At 38.2% G+C, this 19,676-nt stretch overlaps 1 protein-coding gene across 1 annotated transcript in view; it reads left to right on the forward strand.

The window, feature by feature from the left end:
- NME7 (NME/NM23 family member 7) overlaps nt 1-19,676 on the forward strand; it is a 91,761-nt gene that overhangs the window by 42,531 nt on the left and 29,554 nt on the right. The window contains exons 8-10 of the mRNA XM_057413107.1: nt 8,604-8,668; nt 9,526-9,594; nt 13,389-13,490. Coding sequence (XP_057269090.1) covers nt 8,604-8,668; nt 9,526-9,594; nt 13,389-13,490 — 236 coding nt within the window. The remainder of the gene's footprint in view (nt 1-8,603; nt 8,669-9,525; nt 9,595-13,388; nt 13,491-19,676) is intronic.

Below are 19,676 nucleotides of genomic sequence, written 5' to 3' on the forward strand. Positions count from 1 at the left end.
AAAGCACAATGCTTTCATATACAGGCTTTTTTGGTGTGGGATTTTTTGTTTTTTTTTTTTGTTTTTTTTTTAATGGATATACCCAGACAGAAGACATATTTATGCAAAATTAAATGCACTTCATTTCTTATGTTTTCCTTGAATATATTATATATAGCATGTTGAAGTGTTTGGTGGTGTCTGGTGGAACCGGGGATTTCTTTTTAGAGAAGCTAGGAAAAAGTGGTTAAAATAAAAGCAACCTACTTTAACACTTTACCAGCGTTTTCTAGAAAAAACATTAGCTTCCATGAGAACAGTAGTCCATCCCCTTCCATCAGTGTTTTTAATTCTGTGCTGTAGTTGTAAAATGATGGAAATTCTTTGCTTGGAGTGTTTGTTTTTGAAACCAAGCCTGTGTTGTTTCTTGATTTAAGTTTGAGTTGGCTTGGCATTGTCTTCCCGACTTAGACTGACTTTGGATTTCAGTGGCTAGTGGGGAAGTGACATTTATTTCTTCTGACATTTGGAAAATGTATTTTACATCTCAACTGCTTAAGATATAGGGGGAGATGAACTGAATCTGGAAATTCATTAGAAGGAAGAGGAGGAAGTATAATTTAGAAAAGAAAAAAAAAAAAAAAGATCAAATGCACAGCCAATCCTTGCTGAAGATCCAGTGTCTTCCTACTACTGGAAAGAGATTATTTCCCAAGAAGTTTCAGCAGATTTATATTAGTGGTGCTCATGTTGTTGAAAATAGTCTCTGTGCAGGGATGATGGTGTTAACATTAAAGAAAAAAAAACACAAAAAAACAACAAAAGGGCATTAGGAATGAGTGTTTATTGCTGCATTTTGGGATTTCATTCTAAAAGTTAATTCCCAGACAGATCTGAGGAATTTCATGCTAATGAAGCTTCTCTCATACCAGGAAAACTGATGAACCGAGAATCTATAACTGTATTTAAACCATTTAGTGACATGATGGACATTTACCAGCATCTCTTTTCTGAAAGAAACTACACTTTGCTGATCTCTGAACTCTCCAAGTGTACTTTCCATAAAGGAAAGTGAAACAGAGCCAGATAGTCTAATTCTCTTGAACATCAGTGCCTTCATCAAAGTCCCTTGCAGTTAGAAAACCAAAGATTTCCTTTATTGAAGTAATTCTTATGTTTAGATCGGTGCAGCATAGGCATCTGCATAGTTTTAAATGTTTTTCTGAAGTCTGGACTCCAGTCCATGAGCATGTCAAATTAAAAGGGCTTTGCAAGTGAAGGCTTGGCACCCATCTTTGGGCCAGTTCTTGTCAATATTGTCAGTAATAACAGACGAGGAAGAACAGTGCAGTGTTTGCAAACGGTAGCAAGTGCCTACTACAGTTTTGGAGAATGTGATTAAAACTGAGAACATTCCTAATGAACTGCAGAAATGAAGCAAAGTGAAGAAGATGAAACTGAGTATAAAAAACTGCACAGCACTACTATGGAGGGCTGGAAATAATGCACAAATATAAAATAGAGAAGAACTGGAAGGGTATCTGTACAGAAATGGTTGGAGTAGTGATATATCGTAAGTACAGTCACTGTTCACAATGTTGGACACGCTCTGTTTAGTGGGGTTTTTATCAGTAACTAGTTCTGTTCAGTGCTGGTGAGAACCCAACTTGTGTACTATGTCCAGTGTCTGGGCACTGTTTAAAAAATAACATAATCAACTGAGAGCAAAAAGAATAATAGATTTAGCTGATGAAAACGTGATGAAAACTTTAAAGGTTTAATTTATTTAACCTGTGATGGAGAAGACAGTGTTACACAGATTTCTGTATGTAAATTTGGAAAATACATGCATATTTACTAATTTTGATGAAAGAAGATCTAAGGAAATCTTGAAAGTATAGTCTGTCCTGAGTATCTGTGGATGTAATGGAACCTTTGTTACCAGAAGTTTTTGAGTGTTTTAGGAAAATTTAAATAATGCAGCCATGTATAGTCTTCACTTCACTGTACCTTGGAGCAAAAGATAAATATCTTGAAGTCTCTTCTCTTACTGCCCTTTTCAGATCAGAATGTAAGGAGAAAGGCAAGCTATTTGGGCTGAAAAGAGCCAACACACAGATGTAGTAATATGTGATAGTCTTTTGCCAAGTTGAAAATAAATGATAGATCTTACAGTATATTTACTATTGATTTAGGGCAGTGAGTTGGCAAACCTTCCACAGGAAATGGAATATAAAATTAGTAAAGGCTGGAGCAGGTGATAGGGGATTTCATGAGGGTTTTAACCTCCAAAGTTAATTGACAGTGCAATAGTAGATTAAAAATCTTGTTTATAATTATGAGCTAATGCACACTAATTATGGGCTAATGCATGCTAATTATGCAAAGGCATAATTTTAACCACATCCTCTCTGTAACTGTAACCATTCATGAAAAGTCCGATGCTCACTATTCAGTAGGGATAACAAAAAAAAAAATAAATAAAATTAGTAAGCATATGAATGGTTTGAATTATAGTACTGAATGCCATCATCTAATCCAGTGGTACAGCCTCAACTAAAGTTTCACATTTAGTTTTGTTGACACTCAAGAAATAAGCAAGAATAAATGAAAATTTTATAGCTGTAGAAACACTTCCTTAGTGATTGACCATAATCTTCTGAAGTGGAGAAAAAAATATTCAGAGTGGATTTGTTGAAGGAATACAAAATAACTAATATCTCAAAATAAAGAAATTAAAATAAAAACCAACTTGGTATTTCTTCTTAATACAAGAACGAGGAAAGACAAAACCCTGAGTTTTTGATTTGGGGGTTTTGGGGATTTTTTTGGTAAATATGCAACCATCAGTTTGAGTTCAGCATAACTGTTGCAGAGGTATTAATCTTTCCTTCTTAGTCTTTCTTTCTTCACGTTCCCTTCTTAGATAGCACATACTGTATGACCAAATTGGTGTATATTTTCTGTAGCCTGGCTCTGATCTTTGACTTGAATTTCTGCATGAGTTTTTGTATATGAATTTTAAGTGACTGTTCCCATCTGTTCCCATGCAAGAATTCCACAAATACCTTTTTTTTTTCCTACAGATTTTCATCATTCTGAGTCTTAATGCCCCATTTGACATTCACAAGTGTGGTCTTGCCTTGTTCAGAAAGTTGCAGCTAGGATTAAGCTTTTGAACCTTTCACCCCCTTTGAATCTTTCTGTTGGCTCCCATTCTGAGTCACATCAAATGCTCATCCCCTAAGATTTACTGTCTGTATGCATAATTTTTCTTGTGCGAGCAAAATGCTAACTTACGTTTTCCAGGAAAGCTGTGGTGGTGTCTTTTATCTTTGCCCTTTTAGTATTTTCAGATGAGTACTGTTAGTAAAGATTTACATCAGTGCTGCAGTATAGAGCGCTCCATGAACAGAGTTCTCCATAAATATCTGTAAAGCTGCCCTTTAAATTTCTTGAGTTTCTTTAATACAATGCCTAGAGAGAAGTGAGGAATGATGGAAAATCTTGGATTCTATCACTATGAACAATATTCCCTCATAATTTCTTCACATGTTTGTCTTTACCTTCTGTCTTTATCCACTTGGCTTTATTTCTTGCTTGTGGTTAGCATGGGTAGCTTTTAAGCTCCCCTTCTCCTCTCTGTTGGCCCAGTGTGCATCACTAAGGAGACCCTCTGTGACTCACTTGCTGCTCCAGAGTACAAATACAAAAATGACTGGATACGTTTTTCATACAGTAGGCAGTGAGACTGGAAGATCAGTAGCTGCAGATTATAACTATGGCCATACTTTTGGCCAGTGTAGAAAAGGTGTGTTTATGTTGCATAGTAAGAATGCCTGGAGTTGTTTTATTACTAAGTAGAAAAAGCAAAAGAGAAGAGATAGAGAAACCCTGTTCTTCAGGGGATAGGTTGACCAACTGGTAGGAAGAAGTGCACTATTTAAGAACAACATCTGTCAGCTTCTTACTGCACAGTGTTTTGCAATGTTTTCTGAAGCAAAGATTAGTGAAAACTTCAGCAGAAATATATTGCAGAAGGGCCCCTCTCTCAATCCCACTCTTTGCTCTTCTGGAATTCAAAAAGGATTTTGCTTGAAATCATACCTGATCATGATTCTCTGGAGTTCTGGGACAGGACTGTAACACTTGGAAGTAAGGAGGCAGGTGATTTCAGTATCTGCAAAATTTAATTTTAAAATGTCAAAAATAGACATGAAATGAAATTGCTATTTATAGTTAGTGCTACTTTATGCATCTGTTGCTGGTTACTTCTAGAAATATGTTACTGAGTTAGGTGGTTCATTGATCTGATCAGTCATGGCAGTCTGTATATTCCTGTCAAAAAAACTGGTTGTTGTTCCAGAGGAATTAATTTTATTCATTGGAAAGGTATTCAAAAAATGATATATAAAGGTTAAGATGAGAGAGCTAGTTCTTGACTTTGAAGGCAGTTTTGTGTCTTGCTTAATATGCTTTTAACAGTGGAATGGTTAAATTGGGAAATAGGCCAAGAACAAAGGGAATAGAATGTAACATCCTTAGTTGTAGAGCTGGTGGGTTGTAGTGCGCTGGGACTGGCGGGTCCTGGCAACATAACTGTTACCTCCATTAATTAAAGTGCTGTTAGGTTAAAAGTGACTTTCATGAGCTGTTTGATTTCCTTCCAATCCATAATTCTGCAAACAGTTGTAACATTATCGGTGTGATGTCTTCCCTGCTGCTTTCTGCTTCTTAGTGAAGGACAATTTTCAAATACTGTGTGTTGTAAAGCAACAAACTAGACGTTCAGTGTAACTGAGGAGGTCTTGGTGCCTTATCATTTTAGCTGATAAAAATGTGTTGGAAAATTATCCGTCCTGCATTAGGTGCGTAGTAACATAATAATGCTGCCTAGGAGACATAAAGCTTGTGCCCTCGCGCTCTTTCTCTCTCTCTCTCTCACTCTCATATTTGTTAGGATTAGTATTAAATTCCCCCAGTTGTATTTAGTAATGCTTGTGATTCTTTTGTGCTTTGTGACTGAAAATTCATCATAACTGGAGTTAATCTCTAGCTTTGATTTGGATTCTTACAGTAATCACATTTTAAGCATGTGCTGGCCCTGTTTGAAGGGTCCTTAAAAAGTTGGTGCTTTACCACAGATTTGGATTTTAAAGTGGCAAACAAATTGTTTAAAGCTGTTGAAATAGCAGTCTATCTAATTAGTTCTTCTTTTCCTCAGCCTTATCTGCCTACAGAGGAAAGGACACGTCCTAATTCAGTCATGCAACTGGCTGAAAGCTTGAAGCAGATCCCAAGCTGAGCCTTGAGCTTCTACTGTTCTGTTGCTTGGGGATTGCCTCTGTGCCTTCTATTTCTATTTTGGTTCAGGTAGAATTTGAAAGGAAAGTGTCCTTAGGAGAAGTGATATGTGTATTGCCTAAACTGGGACAAGGGAGGCCAAGTCACTGGCTTTGTAGATCTGTACTGCCTGGCAACTTGCTTACCCTCTTGTGCTTCAGTTTCCACATTTGGAAAGCTGGCTTAATATCCTGCTTTGCAAACATAAATGAGATGACATGCCTCTTCCTCACAGTACTTGGAAGTTTTTTGGCAAGGCATCTGTCTGTGTACAGTGCTGACAATAGTTCCTTTGCTTAAGCTTTCTGGGTGTTGCAGTTGTGGGCAATCTCCCTGGAGCAACAAGGTATTGTGTTGCTCTGATGAATGAGAATGAACTCAGGAATACAATGTTGAGGAAAATCTTGATAGGTTTATCACAACTAATTATTAAAGGAACCTTGCATTAAAGACCTTTATGCAAAATTTTATGCATCCTACTTCGTTTTCTATCATGAAAGGAGCCTGTCTTCTCTCTGCAGAGAAGAAAACTCTTAATGACTTCAGTAGAGACATGGTGCAGAAAGCTGAATATTTGAGTCCCCCTTCATTTCTCTCAAGCACTGATTTTGCTAATGGCTGGTAAAACTGCTGAGGACAAGAGTTCTGTAAAAAGCAGATCCATAGAATCTAGGGCCCAATACCTGATTTGTTTTAGTTAGATGTTTGCTGGCTGTGAAAGCTATTAGAGTGTCCTGTTCTTACCTGTTGAAGTGTAAAATGGAGTTTGGGCAGAGCAGCTTTTTCATACCTTTCTCATAGCCTTGTCCCTGCAAGCAGCAATCGCTGTTTGTCTGCCAGTGCCCTTTCTTCATCTTTGTTGGTTTCTGGTGAAGCAGTGGCTGTTGGCTGGATTATTTGCTCTGAAGATCAAGAATAAGGAAATGTTTATGCTCTGTCACAGAGATTTATTCATTTATTTATTTCCTGAATGATCCCCAGCCAGTGACTTAATCTTCTTATAAACTGGCCATTCATCTCTGAAGTCAAGACTGTAGGCTCACTGCCTCAGTCTGTGAGCAGATCTGTGTGTAAGCATTTGAGCTGCTCAGCAGTTCCAGTAGTGAGGACAAAAAGAAATTAGAGGTCTGATTTCTCTTTCGGATGTGGTCTTCTATTTTCTGGGCAAACTTGTCCAAGCCCCTTTGTTTTCTTGCTGCCAGGATTTTTTTTTTCACCTTGAAAAAATGTGGAATTTTATTCACCAGTTTCACAGAAGTGTTATAAGGAAACTTATCAGGGCTAGTGGGCCGTGTTGTAACAGCATAATGGGACAGGAACTGCCCCTGCCATGCAGCAAGAGCTGCATGGCCATGGTATGTATCAAAATAACTGTTTTTCCTTTAGTAGTTTGAAGATTTTGGAAGACGTATGCACTGGTTTATATGGGGAGATTTTTCTACGTAAATCTTAATGTGAAAATACAGTGGGGGATACTTCAGGGATAGGTTTTTTTGTTTTCATTAGTAAATACAATTTTTGAAAGCCCTCCAGCTATCTGTCTCATTTACTCAGAGCTTCCACTGATCTTTTAATGTCATAGGAAACTCACCAATCCTACGACATTCTGGGCTGTCATCAAAAGGAGTGTGACCAGCAGGTCGAAGGAGGTGATCCTGCCCCTCTACTCTGCTCTCGTGAGACCTCACTTGGATAATTGGGTACAGTTCTGGTGTCCTCAACATAAAAAGGACATGGAACTGTTGGAACAAGTCCAGAGGAGGGCCACGAGGATGATCAGGGGACTGGAGCACCTCCCGTATGAAGACAGGCTGAGAAAGTTGTGTCTGTTCAGCCTGGAGAAGAGAAGGCTGCGTGGAGACCTCATAGCAGCCTTCCAGTATCTGAAGTGGGCCTATAAGGATGCTAGAGAAGGACTCTTCATTAGGGACTGGAGTGATAGGACAAGGGGTAATGGGTTAAAACTTAAACAGGGGAAGTTTAGATTGGACATAAGGAGAAAGGTCTTTCCTGTGAGGGTGGTGAGGCACTGGAATGGGTTGCCTAGGGAAGTTGTGAATGCTCCGTCCCTGGCAGTGTTCAAGACCAGGTTGGACAGAGCCTTGGGTGATATGGTTTAGGGTGAGGTGTCCCTGCCCATGGCAGGGAGGTTGGAACTAGATGATCTTAAGGTCCATTCCAACCCCAACTAGTCTATGATTCTATGACAGATGTTAGCATACTGTACAATTCAAGGTCTTGAGCATGCTAGAACCTAGATGCTAACTTTGGTTATATTCTCATTTACTAAATTTATGCAGTGCTAAAATATCCTGCTGTTTAAAGACTAGTTAATAAAAGGATTTAATGACCAGGAGTCAAAGCGTGCTGTTGTCATTCGTTACAGGGTATTCTTTAATACCCTATAATTTCTGTCACTCCATAAACCTATCACATTCTGTTCTAAATAAATGTCCAGGAATTTGTAGTTTCTTACAAACTGTACTAGAGGACAGGCATTTACATTCTATAAATATGGTGATTCTATGAAATTCACTCACACAGTGTACTGTGCTTGGCTGACAGTCTTCAAACTGGACTAACCTTGTAAGCACAGGCAAATCTAAAATACACATTCAGTGGAAAATCAATGGTTCTTGTTCTCAGAAGTTTAGTGCGGTTTTTCTTACAATGTCATTCAGTCTTTGAAGATGCATTCTGGAGAGAGTAGAGCAAGCAGTGCAGTCAGTAATAGCATATTTGAGAGCTATAACCTTAGAAACACTAGCTTATTTTGCACTGATTTTTTTTTTCCCCACAGAGCACATTAATTTTTGTGCTGGTTTATTGACAACTTTTATTAGCATCCTACATTGTTTCTAGATTAAAGTAAGACCCCTGCTCTGCTGAACTTTGTATTAAAAAAAAAAAATCAAGGCAAAATAGGCAGCCTGTGTCCTGAATTGTTTACTGTATAAGCATCAGTGTCGCCAGTGGAACTTCATTAAAAATAGAAATCTTGATCTTGCAGTAACTGGGTGTTTTGCAGTTGGACTGAGAAAAGCAAAGGCTTCACTTATTAACTTTTTTTAGGTAGAGATTCTTTTCAGCTGCATGGAATTTAGTTGTTGAACCATCAACATATATCCCTATACAGGATATAGAGTATATGAACTTAGCTCTGCTCTCTGCTTCCTCTCACATCATGGCACGCTTTTGAAAGTAATATGTTGACATAAATGCCTTCTAGTTGTAAATTACGCTTTTTAAAATGGGATACTGTCTTATCTATGTTTCTTCAGGGCTAGCTGGAAAGATTATAAAAGCCATCATCAATGAAGGATTTCAGATCTCAGCTCTGCAGATGGTGGGTTTTCTTTTGTGTATGTTTTTCTGATAAACAGAAGTTGGAGAAGTGCTGTACATGCTTCACAGCAACACATAGGTGTCTTCCTGCAATATAAAACTTTTGTGCAGACTGTGTAGCAATGTCTTGGGATCAGCATTGTCCTTGTGATATTAGTGTTTTATTATTGAATTGATCAGCTGCTCTGTTTCCTGTTGCTGGGTGACCTTGAGGCAAGATACTTTAGCCCTGTGTATCTTAGTTTTCCTATAATTAGAAGTGGGGTAATTATTTTTGTCTATTCAGAAGCAATTTGAGATATCTTTACAAGATTTTACAAAATTAATCCAAGATTAAATAAAAGATAGTTAATATTCTCCCTTAATTTTTCGTAATATATATTTATTGTGATTTTGGGGAAGGTTTTAAAAGATACTTAAAAGATTTTTGACACCCCAAACACACTCAACAGTTAAAGGAAGTTGGCACAGAGATTGTTCCCAAGAGTAGTCCTGTATTTTGATTTTTGTGGAAGTCTCGGGATCTGAAATCCCCCTGTGACCCAAATCCCCACCACAGATGAAGAATAGACCCTTTCCTTTACTATGCAACAAACAGATCCTCTTGCATGTCTTAGTGGCATCAGCCAACACTACATTGTCTACTTATATTTAAGGTGGAAGAAGATACTGTCTGCTGTGTTGTCTGTGGTGTCATTTGCTATGTTGTTGACAAACTTCATATTGTAGCTGTAAACCCATTCCTTTTGCATATTAAAACTTAAAAGTGTATTCTGAATGTTTGCTGGTTAAGAAGGGGTATGTGTCTGTGTTTTGTTATTGTTTAAGGCAGACTGGCTAACATTTTTGTTTTCTTAGTTCAATATGGAACGTGCAAATGTGGAAGAATTTTACGAGGTTTACAAAGGTGTCGTCTCTGAATACATGGTAAGCATAAGGTTGAGAAGAATGTGTTTAAAATAAGAAAAAATAAGGAAATGGTCCTTTTTTGGGCTGGGGAGAGGATGTATTTTATGGACCTGGTATTGACTGGTTCTAATTTGTTCTCAAATAAACTAACTCATCTTGAAAATTGTGCTATCTGTGTTGTAAGAAAGGAGATCTCTTGTGAAAATTCTTCCGCCAAGGAATTTGTAAAATGCAACAGAATGAAGTCCTTCCCCCCTTGGATAAGTTATTTTATTGTAGTAGAGCTATGAGAGTGTGTCACTTCTGTACCTTCATTTGACTTGATATTACAGTTGTGGCTTTGACCAGAATATAGATTTATTATTTTGTTTACAATGGGGCTACTATATTTGAATGCTTTCCTGATGGCATTTTTTAGCTATTAAGTTTATTGATCTGAATTCTGTAGATCTTCAGAAAATTTGAGAAGTTTAAGATATGCTGTAATACAAATGTATGTCTAAGACTCTATATATTATTATGTCTTGTTGTACTGTCACATAGAACTTCCTGACTGCAGGCAGAACAAAACAAATACACGATGACAAGCTTGCATTTCTATATAACTGTCTATCAGAGAATTTTGGTTCATTTTAGAAATAGTAATAAGTTTACCTTTACTGCTGTCATGTACTATGCAGGTTATCCTTAATTTTTAAATGGTTAAGTTTTTAAACGTTTTCTACACAGTTACTAATATTGCTTTAGTTGCTAATATTACTCTGATCATGACATTTTTGTTCCCTCTCCCCTCCCTCTGTATAAATGTTTAGTCTAACTTCAACAGGGTCTGTGGAATTGTCTTTAAATTGTTAGTTCACTCTCAGATTGGGGAATACTCTTAAAGTCTCCTCTGATAATACTGGTTTTGGCAAGGATCAAAGGAAGATTTGACAGACAGACTTATGGGTATGTGGCAGAACTCAAATATGGTGATACCTGACCAGTATTTCAGGGCCTGAGGAATTCTGGTACTGCAAAATTCTCTGCTTTGAACCAAATCGGAAATGCTGTATCATCTTCTGCAACTCTTGTACAGCCTCTGACCCCCTAATAAGTTGCAAATTTTAGTTATATAATTTAATTAGAGAGTTACTCAGAAGGTAAGGTGACATTTAAACAGGGTAAGTCAATAAAGCAGATACGTTGCAGATGGAATTTGAAGAAAAGTGAGAATCTAGGGCTCTGTCCTGCAAGCCATATGAGCTGGATGCACTCAGTTGAAATGAAATTAATATCTCCGTGCATTCAGGATATCTGTGAAACAGGAAAACGTGGGAAAGCTAATGATGATGGCAACAGAATCCAGAGAAGGCACATATGGAAACAGAGATAGATACTGTCAGTGCAGGCCAAATAGGAAGAAATATGTTGCGAAATAGGATATTGAATAAAGAATATGACCTCTTATATCTGTGACTCAGAACCATCTGTTTTGATCTGAATTTTATTTATCATTTGAAAATAACTTGGTGCAGAAGGTACTTGGCATCCAGAAATCCTTTTCAAAAACTATACTCTCCTTTCTTCTGGTGAAGTCAATCAGATAAAGGCTTTGTGTTTTATATAAAGCATTTCTCTGTGAAAAGAGAAAGCTCAACAACTGCCCAAAATGTTAGCTGTGTTGGTATCTCCTGCATGAAATTTTGCATACTATTGATTAGGTTTTATGCTGTTTTGCATTCTATTTCCCACTGTAGCCAGAATAGAAAATGGAGAAAAAAGGAGGAACATTCTTTTGGGTCAGCTCAGAATCTAAGTTGTTAATCAAAAGTGTTCGAGCTTGATCCAGCTCCAGGAACTGTTCTGATTGACCACAAACCACGTTATTTGGTGGATAAACTATTTGCTAAAGAAAACTTGATTTAGCTGTAACTGGGAGTCTTACCGAAGAAACAGTGTCTGCTCTTTAAATTCAACTCTGGACTCAGTGAGACTGCATAAGGTAGTTCAAGCTTTCCTCACATCGTACTGCTTGTCTCTGAGCCGTAGTTGATGGCAGCTGCTCTTGACTCATCAGCTTTCTGTTGTAATGAAGGAGTCAGGAGTAACTTGGCTCATGTTGTTTGCAGTTGCAGGTGGGATGTCAGTGCTGATACAGAAACAATAGAAAAGGGAGAAACAAGAGAAAAAAAACAACCTACATTTTGCAGGGAGGAATTCAGTTGATTCAATTAAAGTTAAAAGCATGGTTTTTCTCCACTTTCCTGTTAATAGTTATTTAGATGACAGAATTCAATGAAGCTGTACAGAGTAGTGAGTTTGTGGCAATTTATTGTTTCTTAATAGAATGAAATATATTGCCCACTGACCTTTGTTAAAAAGAATCTGCTGGTGATAAGACAGTTTTGTCATAAAATATTTATTCCTATTATAGACCATGAAACTAGTCTGCACTCCTTCCATGCCTTCTCAGGAATGCTTCTACCTTACATTTTGTAGGATCAGGTTAATGATAGAGGCACTTGGCTAATATACTGTTCTCCTTACTTTAAGTGGGGAGACTAAGCCCATGCTTTCAGCATGGAATCCATTCTGAAGACAGCAGCTTTTTGGAACAATGATGATCAACTTGGAGTCTTTGTGTGTTTAGTTTCCATCGCAGTTCATAAATGGCAGAGGACTTAATCCTTCTTTTCCTACTGCTTTTTTACCCACTCTGTATGCTCTTGTTCTTTGCTATTACTCATCCTTGACATGCCCATGGCTGGTGGGTGTGATTGCAGTACCTTGCTTATCCTTTCCTGTCCTCCTTTATTTCCTGACAATGTTTTCTCCTTTCCTCTTTCCTCATTGGTTTTGATTCTGTTAATTGTCCTGATTTGTTTAAAACTTGCCTGGCCAGATTTCTAGACAAGTGTACTATTATAAGGACATGATTTAGAAAAAGAAGTCAGACTAGAACATCAAAATAGATTCTTTCTGCTTGTGAAACCTATACCTCTTATTAACAGACTCCAAATTGCACTAACGCCCAGAGTTAATTTAAGGTTATGAAAACTAAGACCCATCTTCAGCATCTGCTTAGAACTGACTATGTCTCTTTACTCTTCAGGAGGTTACAGGGAAGCAGATGATTTTGATGTAACTGAGACTCTGGTAACAGTACACCTCAAGAATGTTGCCAGATTAAGTACCCTTTCCCTAACAGCTTGTGCCACAGGCACAGCTTCTGTTGGCTTTGTGTGTTTCAAGCTTCTGTAGTAATGCATGAGGAAAAGACAGTGAAAACCAAAAGCCCGAAAGACATTTTAATGACTAAAAGCCATCGAAAGAATGCATATTTGGAAACAAATTTAGGCTGTGTACTGTGCTTCCTGTAGGGAACACTGCAAAGTACATTGCTGCCTGTGGAACTGGCTGAACACAGTGTGATTTTTCAGGCTTGTGCCCAGTAAAGTGTATTCTATTGATTTAGTCTAGTTTGACAAGTTATGGGATACTGCTGTGAAATCCAGGCCCAGATCAATAAGGATATACCCACAAAAGAATTTGAAGTACTGGGGATGCTATTCCGTATCCTGTTGAAGGTGAATATCCAATTTACCTCAATTTCCACCTCCTAAACCAAGTAGCAAAACGGAAAACATTTCTTCTGTTGTATTTGTTGTATTCTGTGTTCATGATGTATTTGTTTAATGTCTTTGCTTTCCCTAATGCACCAATATTTCTCACTTGTTCCTGTCCTGTAAGCTTGGGTCTAATTCTGGGGAGGAATACAACCCTTGCTAATGCCCAGAGAAGCTCAGATTTGTTTCTTTTTTCTCTTTCAGGAGATGGTTACAGAATTGTGTTCAGGCCCTTGCATAGCAATGGAGATTATACAGCCTGAGCCTCCAAAAGTCTTCAGAGAGTTTTGTGGTCCTTCTGACCCTGTAAGTACTTCCTTGAGTGGTAAGGAGTGCTTAAAAAGTTGATATGCTGTGGATGTGAATTAAAATATCAAGGTGGGGTATGGTTGCCACATACCTGATGAATTCATTGGAAACATGAACATTATCTTGGTATGGAGGTCAAATGCTAGTCCTAGTGGACCAATTTGCAAATCCTCTAGCAACTTTTCTAATGTTACTAAAAGAGATGATCAAATACTGTGATGATATTTATGTGAAAGGAAAGCTATCTAGGCAAAAATCTCTGTTGAAGATTCATATATTCTAGCACAAGGCTTGAGAGCCCTGGAACAAATAGTTACTGCTTGTGCATGCAAATGTAAATCAAATGTCCACAGTCTATGGCATTCTGCTAGGATGAAACTATAAAAGGAGAACTGGTTCTTCAGAAGAAGAATGGTTTTTCAGAAGGAAGCGAACAAAAAGGATGTAAAAGTTCTTTTACCTGTTTGCTATGGTAATGCTTCTAGCTTTTATTTTTCATTTCTTGAGGTGACTAATTGGATGTGTGTGACACTGCATGTGATTTGGAGACAGGCAATAAATGCTGTCTCTAAAAATTTGCAGTTTTTTGTTAAACAGAGAAGACTATTATACCACACAGTATCCATGAGGTAAAATATCAAGATGGAGACAATGAGGTCAGGGTTTGTATGTTTTCTTGATTATGAATTGAAGTTTTAGTTGCAGACTGAGTGGGTTTACCAGTTTCCATGGAAAGAATCCACCCAGATTAATATTTGAGGGGAGAACAAGTTGTTCAGGATATATTTTTCCTCAGATCCAGAGTTTCCATTACAGAAAGCTCAAGCTAAAGGCATTATCCAAACCTTTTTTCCCCCCTTCTGTTTGGTGACATTCAAATGTTTCTCTGCTGGATTAGCATCTTGTAAGCAGAGCATAACCTGTTTATCTGACTTAGTTTTACCTGCAGGATATTAGTGGTAATGTACCCAGTGTGGTGGTTTCAGTTTTGCTCCAAATTCCATGTTTAAGGTTTCTGACCTTTAAAGCTTTCAAAGGTGCATTTTTTTTTATTCAGGTCTATTATACCCTTTTCATGTTTCTGCCTGTTTGATTCCTGATAGGTTAAAATCAAAATATGCTTTTAAACATCACAGCTGCTTTCAGTTATTATAGGCAGTGTACCTATGCAAGGGGAATTTCCCTTTTTTGCTGTACTATATCATATGAAAAGGTCTGTCATAGCCATAAAACATGTGTGACTGAAGGAACTGTTGAGCTGAAGAGCTGAGGGGTGTATAAAATGATGGCTTCTTTGGGTAGCGCAGGAAAGGAGCAAAGGAGATAACTAAATTCCTGCCTGCCAGATCTCTTCCTCTCTTTCTAGTGACCTAGCTATGCCATTTGTCTTTCCGGTTTAAATGTTAACTGTGATTTGTGAAGTGAAAATGAGTACCTGTCTGCTTCTGGTGGAAGCAGGTGGCTGTAAGTTCTAGGCACTGACTTTATAGCAGCTGTACTAATGGTACATTTGAAAGGCAGCTGTGTTATGTAGCTCTGTCTACTGTTTTCTATTGAAATAGAAGGATTGTGGATAAATTGATTCTGCGGGCACATAGAGCATATGTGCAACTGCTCTGAAGGGTGATCTTTGAAATTTTTCTCTTTGGATAGCGTTTGTTAAGTTGACCTTGAGGAAGAAGGGACTAGGATATCTCAGTGGTCTTTTTGTCATTCCCATCCAGAATCATCAGAGAAGCTCGCAAGTGAACTTTGTGGTTAGAATATCTGTCTCAAATAGGAGTAGCAGGAACCATAGGAGCAGTTTCATTATCTAGCAAGGCTATATGCAGACTATGAAGATATGATGGACTTGATATTCTGGTGATAAAAGTTGTGCAAATAGTGCATTATCACTGAGAGATCTGGATTTCATTTGTTTATATATGCTAGATCCTGATGTGTGTGCAACCTGTTTATAAACATAGGTGAAGACCAAGTTCCCTACAAAATGTACCTGCTTGGGTCACTATGGCTATTAAAGAATACTCTGTCTGACAAGTAGTGCCATTGAAATCACTGTGATTACTCTCAAAGCAAGGTACTGTTTGAAGTGAGCAAAGGCGTTAGAATTCAACTTACATAGTGAATCTCTCCCAATCACATGTGCTGTTAATTACATCTTAGATACATAGCAAATGGAATAATTACTTTGTGGCAAGTCAGATATCTAAACTGGATATGAATGTTAACAGCCCTTTCAGTCTGTTCTTGGTTTTACAGGGAGACAGTTGGGGTACACTTCAGTAAAAGGCATCCAGAAAGAGGTGATTCAGATTTTCCCAAATCAGAGCAAGATGTCATTTGGAAATAGGTTTGGGTTTGTCCAAGTCCCTGATGTTTAAAGATGAAGAATTAGAGTTGTTCCATTTTGAGGATTATACTTTAATAACCTAGCAATTTGTACCAAGTAGACAATGCTAAAAATGAAATGGAACTTTGTGCTTACGAGGTAATAATTTGTTAGCACTGCAAGTCAGTATAACTCTCTGCCAAAAATATCTTTCATTATAAACCAGCTTATAAATACTTCATTAAAATTTCTCATGTGGTTGTAGAGAAGACTACTACCAAAAACCTGTTTTGACCCTTTTTGTAGCAGCATATGAATGGCCTGTCAAATCTGGAAAGTTGGCAGTGGGATAAAGATACTTGTCTGTTAGGAGCTGTGCTGGACATGCTCACCCTCACAATTACTGTGACCTGGTTGAAGGGCTCAGTGTCATGGATTGCAGGCTTGTGTAACATTTGTCCCTGTGGGTAGTATATACACTAGGAGAAATGCTTTTCTGCAGGTCTTGCTGCTGCATGCATTCTTGTTGTATGCTGGCACTTTTCTAGTGAGTGGCCAGCCGGCTTACTGCAGTCTTGCTGTCCTGTCAGAATTTTTAACTGTGCTTGGCTTAAGCTTCCGGAGTGCAACTGGATTGTTTTGTGTCATTGGTGGTCTCGGCTGAGGACTTTCTGTAATCTTTCAGGTCAGCAGTGATGCTTGTTTTTCTTGTCTTCCGATTGCAGCCTCTAGCTTAGCTGTTCCTCACAGCCAGGTCCCAGACTACTTGTGTGACTTGCTCTTGACATCCCTCTGTACCTCGTTCTCTCTGTCCTGGAATGCCTCTGTGGCTAATGTGTAGGACTTAAAAATGGAAGACTTTCTCCACATCTGCTATAATAAGCAGGTATTTACTCTTTACTTATTGTTGCGCTTGGCTGAGGAGCCAGTGGTGCGAGGCTACCATCTGCGGGCTTATGACTGAATGCCTCTAAGTCAGAATCGTGCCTAGATGTTTTACCCTACTGATGTTGTGTCATTGCAATAGTAATCCTGCTCATGCACTGGAAGCCACAGACCCAACCCTGCATGCAGGCGGTTCAGGACATTGGTCGTTCAAGATTGACCCAGGAGATAAAAGTCTTGTTCGGAAACATCCTGAATGAGCAAGCAGCCTTTTTTCCAACAGGATTTGCCTATCCCACATTGCCCTTTTAGTCATAATTGCGCTTGTAGTAAGCATGGGTAAAGCCCTTCCCAAATCTTCATTTGCAAAGCCAAGCCATCAATCAGTCAATTGTTGCAGCAACCCTATAAAAGGCCAGCGGCCATTCCGATGCCCATTTTGAAAATAGTGTTTCTTTACAACATTAATAAGTGCTGTCTGGAAAGGATGGCTGAAGTCCACACAAGACTGCAGCTTTCAAGGAGTGGAAGCACCCACAGCCTTTGCTATGTACTTAAAACTAGGAGGTTTGAAACACTGAGATTTTATGAGCGGCTGAGCACTTTTATTTAGATATTTAAATTTCAAATAGGAGTGGGATTTCTGAAACGGCTTTGAGTTCCACTGATTTTCCATGGTGTGTCTGAATCATTTAAGCCCTTTTTCAAGATAGACTTATCAAATCTTATTATGCAGATTGTTAAATTACATTTTTTGTGCTGGGTGCTATTTCACTCTGTTTCTACTGATGCAGTTCTTACATCGAGAAAGAAAAAAATTACACCTATGGCAAAGAGGTAGCTCTAGAAAGTTAGAAAGAGGAGTTAAAAAGTTAATTAAAACAGATTACTACAGAACACTAATCTTTTGAACTTTTGATACACACTATCACTTAGAAATAAGAGCTGCCACTTGAATAAAAGTTCAACAGAAGACAAGCTATGTTTCTTCTTCATTGTAAAGAAATTGAAGTGACTGGGGAGAGGTAGGGGTAAAAGCAGCACAGTGTGCTTTATCAAGAAAGCTGTTCTGTTTAAGAGCAGTAAGGAAAAAACCCAACAACCTATTCTGTATTGATTTGATGTTTCACATGGATGGGGAAGCAAAGGTTGTAATTGAAGACATCAGAACAAAGGGATGGTGGCCATGGAATCCTGTCACTGCTTGAGCTTGCTGGCAGTGATGTTTCATTTAGTTGGTGTTTGTGTATTTTTGCCTGATAGAGCACTTGTAGGCCTTTTGTTATTACTGAGTTCTAAAGCTACGGCTTCGTTTTCATATCTTCTTCATGTAGCTTCTATGTTGAAATAGCTGCTGGTAACATTTTGTCATGGGATTATTGAGGTGGTTACTTGGTATTTGTAAGACAGTTGGAAAATGCTGTAGAAATCAGATACATTTCTGCTTTTTTTTTTTTCTTTTTAAATTATTTTACCTTTATTTTGAACTTTCTTCATGCACAAGGGAAAAGTTGGTTAGAACATGTGATTCCGGGAGTCTACATCAGGTACCTGTTCCTGGGTGATTGCATAACTTATAGTGGCCATACACTAAATATGACTCAAGTACCTTTTGCTGTGAGATATTATCAAAGCTATGGAACATGCCGCAATATTTCTGCATCCAGTAGGCTGAAAAGCGATTTTCATATACTTGCTTTATATCCTAACCTGCATTCTTTTTACATTGGGGATTTGCAATTTTAAGGTATGTATTAGTCCCTTGTGCTTTTTCATCAGTGCCAAAGAGCTAAAAGGGAGATTAGTTGGTTTAAAACAAAGCTGGAAGAGCTGGGGTCTGCTTTAGCTCCATTCCTGACCTCACTGTGTGACCTTGGACAAAAAGTTCAATACGTTTCTGCCTCAGTTATCTCATCAGTTAAATAGGGAAACAGTATAAGCCGAAGAGCTTTGTTGCTGTAAGATTTTTGTTTGTATGGACCTCTTGTGAATCTTTAGCACTGAAAAATATCTACATGTGAGATGAAAAATGTTCCTGTTCATTCCTAGAACGACATTAGCACTGAAAAATATCTACATGTGAGACGAAAAATGTTCCTGTTCATTCCTAGAACTACATTAGCAGCACAACATTTTCATATTACATCACATAAAAAGTAGTTCAGAGGAAGATACAAAGAAATATTAACACTATTTTTGAGCTCCCAAGTATTCATTTTCTGGAGATACCTTCATAGCTGTTTCAGTATGAGTTCTTCCTGTAGCCTACTGAGCTTTGCTAAGAGTGTTGACAGTGAAGTACATAATGTGTTTCAAGAGAAATAAGATTTATTAATCTAATTCTTTGATGAAGAAGATTTTTATATAACTGATTAGTTGCTTAGATAGCCTGAGTCATGTAATGATAATAAAAACTTTCATTCAGTGCCAGAGCATTATCAGCTAGAGTAGCAAACGTATTGATCAATACCAGTTACGATATCCTGCTGTCTAAGCCTGCAGTGGGAGACATGATTGAATTGCTTAAATGTTATTTAGGGTCAGTCATCTGACTCTGTCCTTTCAGTTTTTAATTTCCACATCAGCCTCTGCAGGTCTAATGAAAATGTGTTCTGGACTGTGCTAAGGCCTCTTAGTTGAGGGATATGGTAATTTTTGACTGAATAGGTGTAAGTGGAGGGAGATTGTTCCCTCTAGTGCAGCCCCCTTTTGCAGACCTGACACTGCTGGTTCATAAAGCCCAGTTATAGTGTGTTGTCAGAGATAAGCCTGTGTTTATGTGTATGCCAAGCACCACACCTGTGGCAGTGAGTTGCTTTTCCCGGTATGAAATGGATGGAGTCTGCACTGGCTGCACCAGAAACAAGACTGATACATAAGTGTCATATTTATTCTTCCTGCCAAAGCTATGCCTTGCCCCAGGGGCACCTGAAAGTCAAGAATCCAATAATAAATTTTTACAGGCA

The sequence above is a fragment of the Pezoporus wallicus genome, unplaced genomic scaffold (genome assembly GCF_028554395.1).
Source record: "Pezoporus wallicus isolate ANWC-B61680 ecotype Strahan unplaced genomic scaffold, APGP_CSIRO_Pwel_v1 contig_6484, whole genome shotgun sequence".
Classification (NCBI taxonomy): Eukaryota; Metazoa; Chordata; class Aves; order Psittaciformes; family Psittacidae; genus Pezoporus; species Pezoporus wallicus.